The sequence below is a fragment of the Poromitra crassiceps genome (genome assembly GCF_964638095.1).
Source record: "Poromitra crassiceps genome assembly, chromosome: 6".
Lineage (NCBI taxonomy): Eukaryota > Metazoa > Chordata > Actinopteri > Beryciformes > Melamphaidae > Poromitra > Poromitra crassiceps.
In genome coordinates, this window is record NC_139627.1 from 12,146,848 (window position 1) to 12,160,141 (window position 13,294).

The window sequence follows — 13,294 nt, forward strand, 5'->3', positions numbered from 1 at the left end:
ACATGTCTGAAAACTAGGACATGTACAATATCAATGTAAATTTGAATATCATAACTTATAGTAGTCTACTAAAATGTTATGTTTTCCAGGAGCAAACCATGCAACTAATAAAATAGCATGTTTAATCAAACTTTTTTGTACGACAGTTGTCTCTTGGATTTAAATATTAAGTTAATATGTCACAGGAATTTAAGTACCGTAAATTCCGGACCATAAGGCGCACCGGTATATAAGCCGCAGCAGCAAAATTGACTGTTTTTTACATATATAAGCCGCACCGGACTATAAGCCGCGGGCGTTTTGATGTTTAATTACCATATGTAAGGGTTCGTACACAGAGGGGATTGTCGGGAAAGAGATGGCTGTTTGGGGAAGCTCCCATTTATTAACATTTCAACAAAACAAAACAAAAGTCAGGTCACTAATCCCCAGACAAAATCACACAACAATAGGCTATATGTGCAGCAAACGGCTGTAACCAGAGAAGTCAAGTCACTAATCCTCGTCTTCCTCTTCTTCCTGCGTACTGAAACCACCAAAGTCCTCATCTTCAGTGTCGGAAACGAACAGGTTCAGGGTGGCTTCGTCAACCACTCTCCTCTCTCCTTCATTGTCACTCAAAACCAACGAACTTCGTCACTGTCGGCATCGAACAGCCTCTGAAGCCTCTGACGGCCCTCAGCGCCAGCTGTGGCGGCGTCATCCTCTTCATCCCGCAGCAGTCCAGCCTTTTGGAACCCGTTGGTGATTGTGGATGTTTTCACACTCCTATAATATTCCGTGATCTTCCTTTGTGTGAATTCGCCGAAGTTTGTGATTTTCTCCTGGTAGTCGGGAGGGAGTTGTTCAGTAGTTCTCGCCCGGACGGACAGTCCCTTTCGTCTCATGAATCGGAAGCACCAAGATGGGCCACCTATGAAATTTTCAATTTTCATTTCGGTGGCGACTGTTTTGGCCTTCAGTCGGATCTGCACCGTGGAAACGCCTCGGCCGTCTGCTCTCTGGGTCAACACCCAATCTTCAAGGGAATCTTCAAGTTCGGGCCATCTGCTTTTATGACCTCTGGGACTTTTTGGTCTTCTTGCACTGAGACAGTTCCTCCTGCTGCACCTTCCAACGCCTCACCATTGACTCGTCGATGCCCAGGTTACGCGCTGCTGCTCTATTTCCCTCTTTTAATGCGAGATTGACTGCTTTCAACTTGAAAGCTGCGTCGTGTGAATTTCTGTGTACCTTCCCCATGGTAAGTGAGAGAGAGTTGCTTCTACTGCTCGTCTTGTTGTGATTCCGGGCTGCTGATGAACTTTGAACCGGTAGGAGTAACCGGTTGATTTCCGCCAATGATGTCAAGTCTTTCATACACAAAGGCAATTCAAGGTGCTTTACAAAAAAATAATCGAAAAAACAAGCAGCAAAGCAATGCACATAAAATGTGCTGATGAAGCTGTGTAACCTGTAAAATCCATCGATTTTGGAGGTCACCGAGTGGCCGTTTGCTTAGCGTAATTACCATATGTAAGGGTTCACGCACAGAGGGGATTGTTGGCTGTTTGAGGAAGCTCCCATTTACCGTATTACCGTAACATTTCAACAAAACAACATAACACAACACCACCTTTGTTTATTTTTACAGTGCACACAGTGTCCGCGGTGTGGTGAAAAGAGGGCAAGAGAGGAAATTAAAACAGAAGTGGATTTATAGTTAGAAAGAGTGCTAAAAAAGAGAGATTTTATTGGTATTTTTTTTTTTTTTTCTGAAAAAATCCATAGATAAGCCGCACCGTTATATAAGCCGCAGGGCCAAAAAATGGGGAAAAAGCCGCGGCTTATAGTCCGGAATTTACGGTATTTAATTTGTGGAAATATGATGACAAAATAGTGTATCTAGGAGAATCTGTAGACTTTGCTCAATCTGTTTGAAGCAGCGATAGCTATATTATCCCAGTTTGGCAAAATGACATAACGAGGGGTGTCCCATTTCCGAGGTAATTGCTACACTGCTACACTGTTACACTGCTACACTGTTACTGCTACACTGCTACACTGCTACACTGCTACACTGCTACACTGCTACACTGCTACACTGTTACACTGCTACACTGTTACACTGCTACACTGCTACACTGCTACACTGTTACACTGCTACACTGCTACACTGCTATCTCCAAACCCACCACCAACGGGACGGCCACGCTCCAGTCCTGCAATGTCCTCTCATACACAGCGAGAGGGAGAAAGAGAAGGCAGTTAGTTCTTGGGGGGAAAACTCAAGGGTAACAGGCCCAACAGCAGGGCTAAAACACAACTGAATGAACAAAATACAAAGAAATAAACAGAACAAAACAGCAGTGGTTAGTGTCTATAAGGAAACAGATTACATTCATCACCAACTGCGAAGCATCAAATGACATTGAAAGGCCACATAGTATGTTTTACCTCTGTCTGATAATTGCACAATACCCGTGTGGGCAGCTCTCGACCCGGACTTGGAAGGCGGGGTCGCTATCAGCGGGGCCTAGGCAGATGGAACAACAGGTTACACAGGGCAACATTTATTAAACTGCTGCACCAGAAATCAAACCTACCAAGAAGCACGGAGCCTAACCATATGTCTGGTCACACCGGGGGTGGGGGGGGGGCAGCATAAGCACAAAACAAAATGTACACCTACCCGCAATGCAGCTAACCGTCGCGAAGGGGAGCCCAAAAGGAAATACGCAGCCTGCTAAGGCGGCTTTAGAGCAAGCAACCAATTGGAAACCAGGAAGTGGGTGGTGCCAAGGCCAGACTACTCCTGTACGGCAGCCCAAGAGGGACGGTCTGCCGGCTACACATAGTTTCCAATACCGAGCCCTTCTAAACATACCAGAGGCTGTCTTTTCTGTCTTTTCCACTGAAAATGGCCATTGTTCTTCCGCTTCCCAGCGGGGGAAACGCCGCCGTCTCTGCTGTGTCTATGGGTGGAAACCTGTATTACACATCCGGAAGAACAGAAAATACAGGCTCTAAGCACGTTTACAAGGGCTCTGTATTGGAAACTATGCAATATTTCGGAACACCGATTATCATATGCGTCAAATAACAACCTTGTGCTGAAAGGAAACGCTATTTAAGATGTGAGGCCATTAAGCGGGTGCTATGCTACTTCCAGACTCAGAATGACGAATGACGGCTGAGTCTCGCGTCGAGGCCAGAGTTGTCTCTTACCTGTGATGCAGCAGCTTCCAATGGTGACAAAAGCCAGTTCCAACCTCCCTCTGGTCTTATTGGCCCCCGGGGGCAGAATGAACTCATCTGTGTCCTGGAACACACCATACAAGACGGTTATAACAGAGAAAATGCATCAAAGAAAAAAACATTCAGGGTCTTCAGTGTCGCCTTGAATCAGCCATGGCTTACCTGTACCAGGTATCTTACCTGTACCAGGTATCGAGGGTCGACGTTGAGGTAAGTGAAAGAGGGCTCATTCCAGTCACTGCAATATTACAACACAAAATGTCAGCCAACCTGTCAAACCAGGGTTAGAAAGACCAGTCCTAAAACTCCCACCACTGATGACATCACTGATGATGTCAGTCATGCAACTGTGATGTCATCAGTCAGTGACATCAGTGATGTCACTCAAGCAATTGTGATGTCACCAGTGATGTAAAACTGTATGACATCAGTGAGTTATGACCTCATCAGTGATGTCATAGCAGCATGAGCTCGCAGGCACCATTGAAGACCAGCAGAAGCGGATCATCAGCGTTAACTACTGTCCTTAACACTGCAGCAATGTCTTCATTACAGACCAGCAGTCAAGCCAGAGCGACAACAGGGGCGGTCAGCGGTCCGTTGAGTATGGACTCTTACACTGGGATCGTGGCCACCGGCAGGCTGGTGTTGGACAACACTGTAACCAGTGACGAGGATGTAGTGTTCCTGACCTGTGAGCGCGCAGACCCAGCTGCTGTTATTGACCTGACGAATGATGACTCCAGTGACGAGGATGTAGTGTTCCTGACCTGTGAGCGCGCAGACCCAGCTGCTGTTATTGACCTGACGAATGATGACTCCAGTGACGAGGATGTAGTGTTCCTGACCTGTGAGCGCGCAGGGCCAGCTGCTGTTGTTAACGACGACTCCGTGATGGTCGTGGATGAAGTTAACAGTCCTCCTTCTGGTCCTCAGAGCAGAGAGAGTCATCTTGTTGTGAGTAGTGATGAAAAGGAAGAGTTCCACACACCAGGGGTGGTCAGATGTCCGGTGTGTATGGACTCTTACAATGAGATCGTGGCCGCCGGCAGGCTGGTGGTTTCTACTAAATGTGGGCACGTCTTCTGCAACCAGTGTATCAGAGACTCTGTGGAATTATCGTTCGCCTGTCCGATCTGCTGCAAAACGCTCATGTCCTGGCAGTACTACCCCCTGTACATCTGATCTGCTGCAAAACGCTCATGTCCTGGCAGTACTACCCCCTGTACATCTGATCTGCTGCAAAACGCTCATGTCCTGGCAGTACTACCCCCTGTACATCTGATCTGCTGCAAAACGCTCATGTCCTGGCAGTACTACCCCCTGTACATCTGATCTGCTGCAAAACGCTCATGTCCTGGCAGTACTACCCCCTGTACATCTGATCTGCTGCAAAACGCTCATGTCCTGGCAGTACTACCCCCTGTACATCTGATCTGCTGCAAAACGCTCATGTCCTGGCAGTACTACCCCCTGTACATCTGATCTGCTGCAAAACGCTCATGTCCTGGCAGTACTACCCCCTGTACATCTGATCTGCTGCAAAACGCTCATGTCCTGGCAGTACTACCCCCTGTACATCTGATCTGCTGCAAAACGCTCATGTCCTGGCAGTACTACCCCCTGTACATCTGATCTGCTGCAAAACGCTCATGTCCTGGCAGTACTACCCCCTGTACATCTGAGCTCACTCCTCTGGACTCATTTTAAAAGGTTCAAGCGGGGACGGCAAGGAACGGCCAGAGAAGAAGTAGCATAAGGATGTATTGTGCTGTCAAAATGTTGTAGCGTTTCTGCTGTGTGAAAATAATAATAAAAAAACATCTGATCCAGTTCAGTGTAATATTACAAGACAGTTAATGTATTTACTTCTACAAAGCTGTATTTATTGGACTAGGCTCGCCCTGCAGCTCGCCGAGCTGGCCCGCTGCACGGCCTCGCCCGCAGCTCGGCTGCTGTGTGGCCTCGTCTGCACTATTGCCATGCGCAGCGCACAATAGACCCTTCTCACGGGGGCCATTTTGTGTCGAGAAGCCAGGGTAAACACAGGTGCAAGCAAAACACTAATGAGGGTTTCCAAATCCCAATCATGGAAGTTGGAAACCCTCAGTGTTTTGCTTGCACCTGTGTTTACCCTGGCTTCTCGACACAAAATGGCCCCCGTGAGAAGGGTCTATTGCTCAACTTTGCATCAATGATGATCTCACTCACTGATGACCAGACATTGCAACATCATCAGTGACATCTTGCTCATGATCGCGGACCAAAATCACAGACAGAGCCCACTTACCATCAGTAATGACATCACAATTGCTCGAGTGACATCACTGATGATGTCATAGACATTGTGACATCAGTGAGTGACATCACATGTCGTAGACTAGACATTTTGACGTCATCAGTGACATCACAATTGCTCGAGCAAAAACCACATTTGCCGAGTGACATCACTGATGATATCATAGATGATGCCCCAGTGTAACCAAAAAACGACCAAAATCGAAGAACCCACTTACTCTCTTTTATGAGGATTTCTCTATAATATACTTTCCTTTCTAGAGAAGAAATACAAAACTTTAACTCACGTTCTGTGGGAACATTTATTTTACAGGAGATACATACAGGAGATAAAACATTTCAGTGCAAAGTCTGTGGTAAATGTTTTGGTCTAAAAGGACACTTGAAAAGACACATGATAGTCCACACAGGGGAGACAGAGTTTATTTGTTCAGTCTGTGGTAAATGTTTTGGTCTAAAAGGACACTTGAAAAGACACATGATACTCCACACAGGGGAGACGGAGTTTATTTGTTCAGTCTGTGGTAAATGTTTTGCTCAAAAAGCAGCATTGGAAACATGCACAATAATCCACACAGGAGATACATTTCAGTGCTTAGTCTGGTAAATGTTTTGGTAAGAAAGGACACTTGAACAGACACATGATAATCCACACAGGAGTGTAAACATAATTGTTATCTGAGGGGGATTTGGTGTATATATACTGTATACCAGGATAGGAAATTAGTGGGGGCTTGGGACAACTTGCCCATAAAAAAATCTAAAATTGGCCTTGGTATTGGGATGGTGGGGGTTTTAAATACCCCTGTATAAAGAGTTAACTTCTTGTATTTTGATGTTAGGGGCAAAGCGTGTGTGATTTTGTTCTATATTGTAAAGTGCGACTTCACAACTGACCAGTTAGGCATCCATACCTGCACAACTCCTGTCCTCTCATCTACTACTGTAGCATTATTGATCTCAATGACACATATTGCAAGCTAGCTGCCAGCTAGTTCAATAGCTCACTAGTTTTCAATACACAAACCACCCGCTGAGTCAGGACTAGAAACTGATGGAAAATGAAATCGAAAGTGGCTGATCCTCTCCCGGTCTGCACAGAGCCTAATGAAGCTGTCAAAAAAGAGTCTATTGTGGGTTGAAGGATGGACTGGATAGCAACATGTACCTATATGTAGGCCTACTATCAGTCTACATGTTATTTAGAAAGTTTGGTAACACTTTATAATAACGTTCAGTCATAAGTCATTTATAAGCCTTTAGTTAATGATGAAATAACCATTTACAAAACATGAATATACATTTATAGATGATTAATAAATGTTATGTTAACATATACACACGTGTTGTCTGCTACACTGCTACACTGCTACACTGCGGACACATGTATGCAAAGCTGTCATTTCAAAGACACATTGGACAACTAACATAAGTGCGTACATTCAGCACATTATAAAGACCAAATGCGTGGAGAACTCTTTCTTTAGAGCCACCATTTGATTGTCCCCATGCACTTTATTTACATTGAAAGAACTCCCATCATACTACAAACTGAATTCACCTTTTTTTTTTACCGGTTTCTTTCAGGAACCAATAGCTGCTCAGACAACAACGGGGATTGCCTCCATCTGTGCCTGGCCTATCCCGGGGGTCGGACCTGTAAATGTGGGCGGGACTTCCGACCTGTCAACACCACGTCCTGTGCGCCCCTCCCTCGCTGCCCGGCGGGCCACAGGTCGTGTCTGGACGGCAGCGCCTGTGTCGGCAGCGCCAAGTTCTGTGACGGCCGGCCCGACTGCCTGGACCGCTCGGACGAACTGGACTGTGAGTAGAACCTCAACGGGAATGAAAGTCCCCATGGAAATGACTCTCATCACGTTTCCTGGTGAGCTCATGCTGCATTAGTAGGTTTAATTAAGAACTCGACAAATACAACGATCCCGTCCCATCAAATAGAAACTGCCCTTCCTCTCCCCGACTCATAATGTGACTGCTGCTGTCGTTTTGACCCACAAGTAGGCCCATGTCATTTTTCAGTGTTGTACAGATTCTGAAATGGCAGACTGTAAGCTTTCAAATGATGTGTCGCACGTTGTAATCTGAGAAAAAAAAGACAGAGAGATGCTTATTTGAATGTTCACACTCTGGAAAGCAGAAGCTGAGAAATCGGCCCTCAAAGGTGGAGAAGTTTTTCACACCTGAGGCAGCCAGGTAAGGGCGAGTGAACAATAGCTCCTCATTGACATGAACCGTTAAGCTGTCAGGCTCTGTCAGTCCACTGAGAATGACAGATGGGAGAGTGCACCACAACCCAGTGACAAAACCCCCCACTTCTCCTAAGTTAGGGGTTCTCAAAGTGGGGGTCCAGGGGTTATTCCATGGGTTTACACTGTAAAAAATGACAAGCTGTCCAGTGATTATCAACCCTCCACAGATCTTGCTTAAAATACTAAATCTATTCTAATTAGAGTTAAAGGTACCCGCCTTTTTTCTTCTTTACTGTGAAATTGAATTGCACATTGATATATATATATATATATCGCTGCATTTCAAATGGCAATATTAAGCAGCAGCACCTGTTTTTTCCTTTTACGAAGCTTAGTCTGTATACCGTTACAATTGCAATATTAAACTAATCACATGATTATTTATCAATAGCACAGAGTCGCTAACATGGCGTTTCCCTCCAGGTGCGTACACAAACTCGGTCTCGTTCGGCGCCAGATCCAAAGATGGCCGACCTGCACAGACTTCGTCCTCTTCCCCTCCCCTGCCTGCCAAAGAGGGTTCTGGTGGGTCGGTGCAGAAAGGTTCTGCGTCATGTGACGAGCGGTACTGCAGCGGTCAGGGCAGCTGCGTCACAGAGGGCGGAGTCAGACGCTGCCAGTGTGGCAGCGGCTTCCGGGGAGAGTTCTGTCAGGAGGCGGAGCCTGGGAGGAGCCGTGTGCCCCTGGTGCTCGGACTCCTCTGCCTCGTCGGCGCGCTCGTGGCTGCTGCACTCGTGCTCATCAAGAGGTACGCTACACATGGGGGACCGTTACCTCCACCAAGGAGGTTCTGTTTTCGCTCTGTTAGCAGGTTTATGGAAAAGCTACTGGGCCGATTTTCATGAAACTTGGTGGAACGGTGTTGCGTGGGTCAAAGGAAGAACCCGTTACATTTTGGAGCAGATCTGATTCGGGTCAAGGAAGGGGGCGGGGCTAGGATAGGAAGGTCGTAGATAGTCGGGGTTCGAGGGGTGGGTAGTCTGAGTTCAGCGTTTGAATTTGAGAGAGATTTTCTTTTTTAGAATAGGCATGGGTCATTGAAAGAGTTTGAATTCATATATTTTGTGCAAGAATAGAAATGGATTTTCTTTTTTGTGTGTAACGGCACCGTTAAGTGTTCACACATCCAAGCCTCTCTGTCTTTGTGAGCTTCTGTAAAGCCTCATTATGAAAAACGATGCCATGTCGGCTCCTTGAATCTGAGCGAATTGGGCCTTTAAAATCATTTAGAAGTCTTCGAATCTGATCTTTAGGAAGATTTGGGAACCCTGCCTTGGCAGGACCTCCTATACTTAGAAAATGAATACCTTGGTATTCCTTGGTAATAATACCTTGGTAATACCAGGGACTGACCTGGGTCATTTTTATTTCAGGAATTTTATCAAAACCCAGAACGATCATGTCGCTGATTTTCTCCAGTTAAAAAAAGAAAATCCCATGTGAAATTCCGTGCTGTATTTGGTGGTATTGGCCGTTCACACGCCAAAGCAACGCTCAACCTGAGCTCAACCTACGCTGAACCCACAAGTTTCACTTAGGCGTCCTTGTTAACAGGCGAGGCCGTTCACATCAGCCGCGCGCGCGTCACGCTGAAGCCACGCTCACGCCATCGTTCAGGATTCAGTCCTATTTTCCAAGCGTGAAGCTTGAAGCTGCCGTGCATGAAGTGAATGGAGGTGGCCGGTGGAGCAGCTTCGAGCCCGGCGCTGATGAAAGGAGAGTGTCTGGTGTGAACGGTTAGGCTGAGGAAAGGAGAGTGTCTGGTGTGAACGGTTAGGCTGAGGAAAGGAGTGTCTGGTGTGAACGGTTAGGCTGAGGAAAGGAGAGTGTCTGGTGCGTGAACGGTTAGGCCTGAGCTCACGTTCAGCGTGAGGCAAGCGTCAGTTCTGCCTATGGTGTGAACAAAGGCTTAAAGTGGTGCTGAACTTTGGGTATAGTTTTTAACAAGTGTAAGAGATTTGATGTCTGGACGTTACGTCGTCTACGATTGGCCAGTTATCCCACATAGCACAATAGCACAAAAATACACCAGAGTACTAGATGAACTCAGAAATGCAGTGCACATGGCCAATCGCTGAAGTGTTTCAGGGTGGAGTTGATTTCACCGAGTGGCACCTGATCAACCAGAGGCAAAACTATTCTTTAGCTGCGGTTTGCTCAAATCCCAAGTCAGTCTCAAGTCACAGTCTCGAGTCATAAAAAGGTAATGAGAGGTAGTATGAAAGGTAATGTTCCCTGTTTGAACGTTCTCTTCTTGTCTAAACAGGAGAGCATGGGCGCTGATCAGAAGGCGAGGTGTGGAGAAAGAGACTCTGATGGGCAACATGAGCCTGCCTGGACTGGACGACTCGGACACTGAGGTGAGGCTCACCCACAGAGGGTGTGTTAGTGGGACTGGATGACTCTGAGGTGAGGCTCACCCACAGAGGGTGTGTGAGTGGGACTGGATGACTCTGAGGTGAGGCTCACCCACAGAGGGTGTGTGAGTGGGACTGGATGACTCTGAGGTGAGACTCACCCACAGAGGGTGTGTTAGTGGGACTGGATGACTCTGAGGTGAGGCTCACCCACAGAGGGTGTGTGTTAGTGGGACTGGATGACTGAGGTGAGGCTCACCCACAGAGGGTGTGAGTTAGTGGGACTGGATGACTCTGAGGTGAGGCTCACCCACAGAGGGTGTGTGTTAGTGGGACTGGATGACTCTGAGGTGAGACTCACCCACAGAGGGTGTGTGTTAGTGGGACTGGATGACTCTGAGGTGAGGCTCACCCACAGAGGGTGTGTTAGTGGGACTGGATGACTCTGAGGTGAGGCTCACCCACAGAGGGTGTGTTAGTGGGACTGGATGACTCTGAGGTGAGACTCACCCACAGAGGGTGTGTGTTAGTGGGACTGGATGACTCTGAGGTGAGGCTCACCCACAGAGGGTGTGTGTTAGTGGGACTGGATGACTCTGAGGTGAGGCTCACCCACAGAGGGTGTGTTAGTGGGACTGGATGACTCTGAGGTGAGGCTCACCCACAGAGGGTGTGTTAGTGGGACTGGATGACTCTGAGGTGAGGCTCACCCACAGAGGGTGAGTTAGTGGGACTGGATGACTCTGAGGTGAGGCTCACCCACAGAGGGTGTGTGTGAGTGGGACTGGATGACTCTGAGGTGAGGCTCACCCACAGAGGGTGTGTGTGAGTGGGACTGGATGACTCTGAGGTGAGGCTCACCCACAGAGGGTGTGTTAGTGGGACTGGATGACTCTGAGGTGAGGCTCACCCACAGAGGGTGTGTGTGAGTGGGACTGGACGACTCGGACTCTGAGGTGATGTCATAATGATGTCATTTGGAGCAGTTTTGACATGGTGTCACTGTTATTGTTACTATCACTAGCATTATTGCTCTTTCTACCTTAAGGGATACACCAAAGATTTTCTAGATTTGCATATTTGCCATATTGCCGATAGTAAAAGTAGAATGTATACGCCTTTATCTTCACTGTGCGCGCAGTACAAACTGCGGTACAGCCCTCACTGCTACTTAGCTTAGCACTACAATGGCAGTATATGGTACAGCTCCTTACCCACGTTCAGTCGCCCAAAATACACATTCCAACAGCGCCAGAAACACTCACCACGCGATTAAATACTAATCCAAAGTTACACAAAACGGTCATTTTTGAAGTAAATCCATAGCGAGACGTAACAAAGAGGGTTCCCTCTGCAACCAAACTTGCTACACATGCGCTCGTTGCGCAGTACAGCGCATGCGCCTCAGGCAAACAAGGAAGTCACTTTAGTCTGTGAGCCAACAAAGCAGGCGATTTCCATAACTGCACCCATCGCACATCATCTCCAGTCTCTCCAGACTAGTATAAATAAACACAACAAAAGACTTAATGGGAAAAAGGAAATGAAATGCATTACTGGCTACTGGTAACTGTAATGTAATTACCACCATTTTTGAAATTGTTATTCCAATCCTTACACTGTACTGGAAAAGGTGATCGCATTACTGTAACATGTTACCACCTAACACTCTCTCTGATGTTTCAGACATTTATTTTGTATGTTGTCTTTTCTCTTCTCCTCCAGGAGCTGGAGTCTCCAGCAGACTCATGTTGTCTGTTCTCTTCTCCTCCAGGAGCTGGAGTCTCCAGCAGACTCATGTTGTCTGTTCTCTTCTCCTCCAGGAGCTGGAGTCTCCAGCAGACTCATGTTGTCTGTTCTCTTCTCCTCCACGAGCTGGAGTCTCCAGCAGACTCATGTTGTCTGTTCTCTCCTCCTCCAGGAGCTGGAGTCTCCAGCAGACTCATGTTGTCTGTTCTCTCCTCCTCCAGGAGCTGGAGTCTCCAGCAGACTCATGTTGTCTGTTCTCTCCTCCTCCAGGAGCTGGAGTCTCCAGCAGACTCATGTTGTCTGTTCTCTCCTCCTCCAGGAGCTGGAGTCTCCAGCAGACTCATGTTGTCTGTTCTCTCCTCCTCCAGGAGCTGGAGTCTCCAGCAGACTCATGTTGTCTGTTCTCTCCTCCTCCAGGAGCTGGAGTCTCCAGCAGACTCATGTTGTCCTTTCTCTTCTCCTCCAGGAGCTGGAGTCTCCAGCAGACTCGGCGAATCCCCCGATGGCATTAAAGTCACTACAGCTCAAATAGACTGTGCCGCCTTCAGATCGACTCTACTGCCATGAAATTCAACCGCCAATAGACCCGTCTGGCTCTGCTGACCAAGTCAACTATTTGATCAAGAACATCAATCTGTGAGATAGACCCTTGTGCATATGTCATGAAATATGTTCTTCTGTCCTCCAATGCATTTGAGGCCATGCATTTCAATGTACAAAAGAATCAAATAAACAGCTTTGTACTATATCAGTCCATTTGTTGATCAGTGTCAGGTGAACGCTTCCTCGCCATATTTCACTTCCTTTGTTCCATACAGGAAGTATGTTGAGTTTCAAATATCCCTTTGTTCTCATACTTCCACCACCCATCCATGAGCCAGAGCTGCAGAGCTACTCTCAGAAACACACACACACACACACACTTCGACACACAAGTATAATTGACCCTAATCGAAGCCAGTGGTTCTCAATGTGGGGTCCAGGGACCACCTGGGGTCCTTGAGGGAGTTCCAGATGAATTGTTAGACGTCACCATTATTTCATTTACAAGAAGTGAACATAATTAGTTAACTTTAACACACCTTTGCTCTCTGTGAAGGTAGAATGGTCCTCCTTAAGCTTGCGCAGGTTGAGTCACTGGTTCCTCTTCATTTACGAGGCCATTCTGGGACAGCTCCCACCATATATATGCTCGCTAATCACCCTGCAGGAAAACCACACTTATCAGTTACGTTCTCAAAATACAGTCCTGCTGACCGTACCAAAGGCTCGGACTGAGTTTGGCAAAAAGGCCTTCCATTTGTCCGAGCTTCAAGAAACACTGAATCTACAGGAGCTTGTCTCAGACAGTTTTAAAGTGATGTTAAAAGTCATGGAGGCAAACGA

At 47.1% G+C, this 13,294-nt stretch overlaps 1 protein-coding gene across 1 annotated transcript in view; it reads left to right on the forward strand.

Annotated features, from left to right (window-relative positions):
* LOC310778936 (low-density lipoprotein receptor-related protein 6-like) overlaps positions 1-12,551 on the forward strand; it is a 52,529-nt gene extending 39,978 nt beyond the window's left edge. Inside the window, exons 18-21 of the mRNA XM_083639410.1 lie at positions 7,123-7,359; positions 8,226-8,550; positions 10,069-10,162; positions 12,375-12,551. Of these exons, the coding sequence (XP_083495536.1) occupies positions 7,123-7,359; positions 8,226-8,550; positions 10,069-10,162; positions 12,375-12,440 (722 nt within the window). The 3' untranslated portion in view covers positions 12,441-12,551. The remainder of the gene's footprint in view (positions 1-7,122; positions 7,360-8,225; positions 8,551-10,068; positions 10,163-12,374) is intronic.
* Positions 12,552-13,294: the final 743 nt, after the last annotated feature.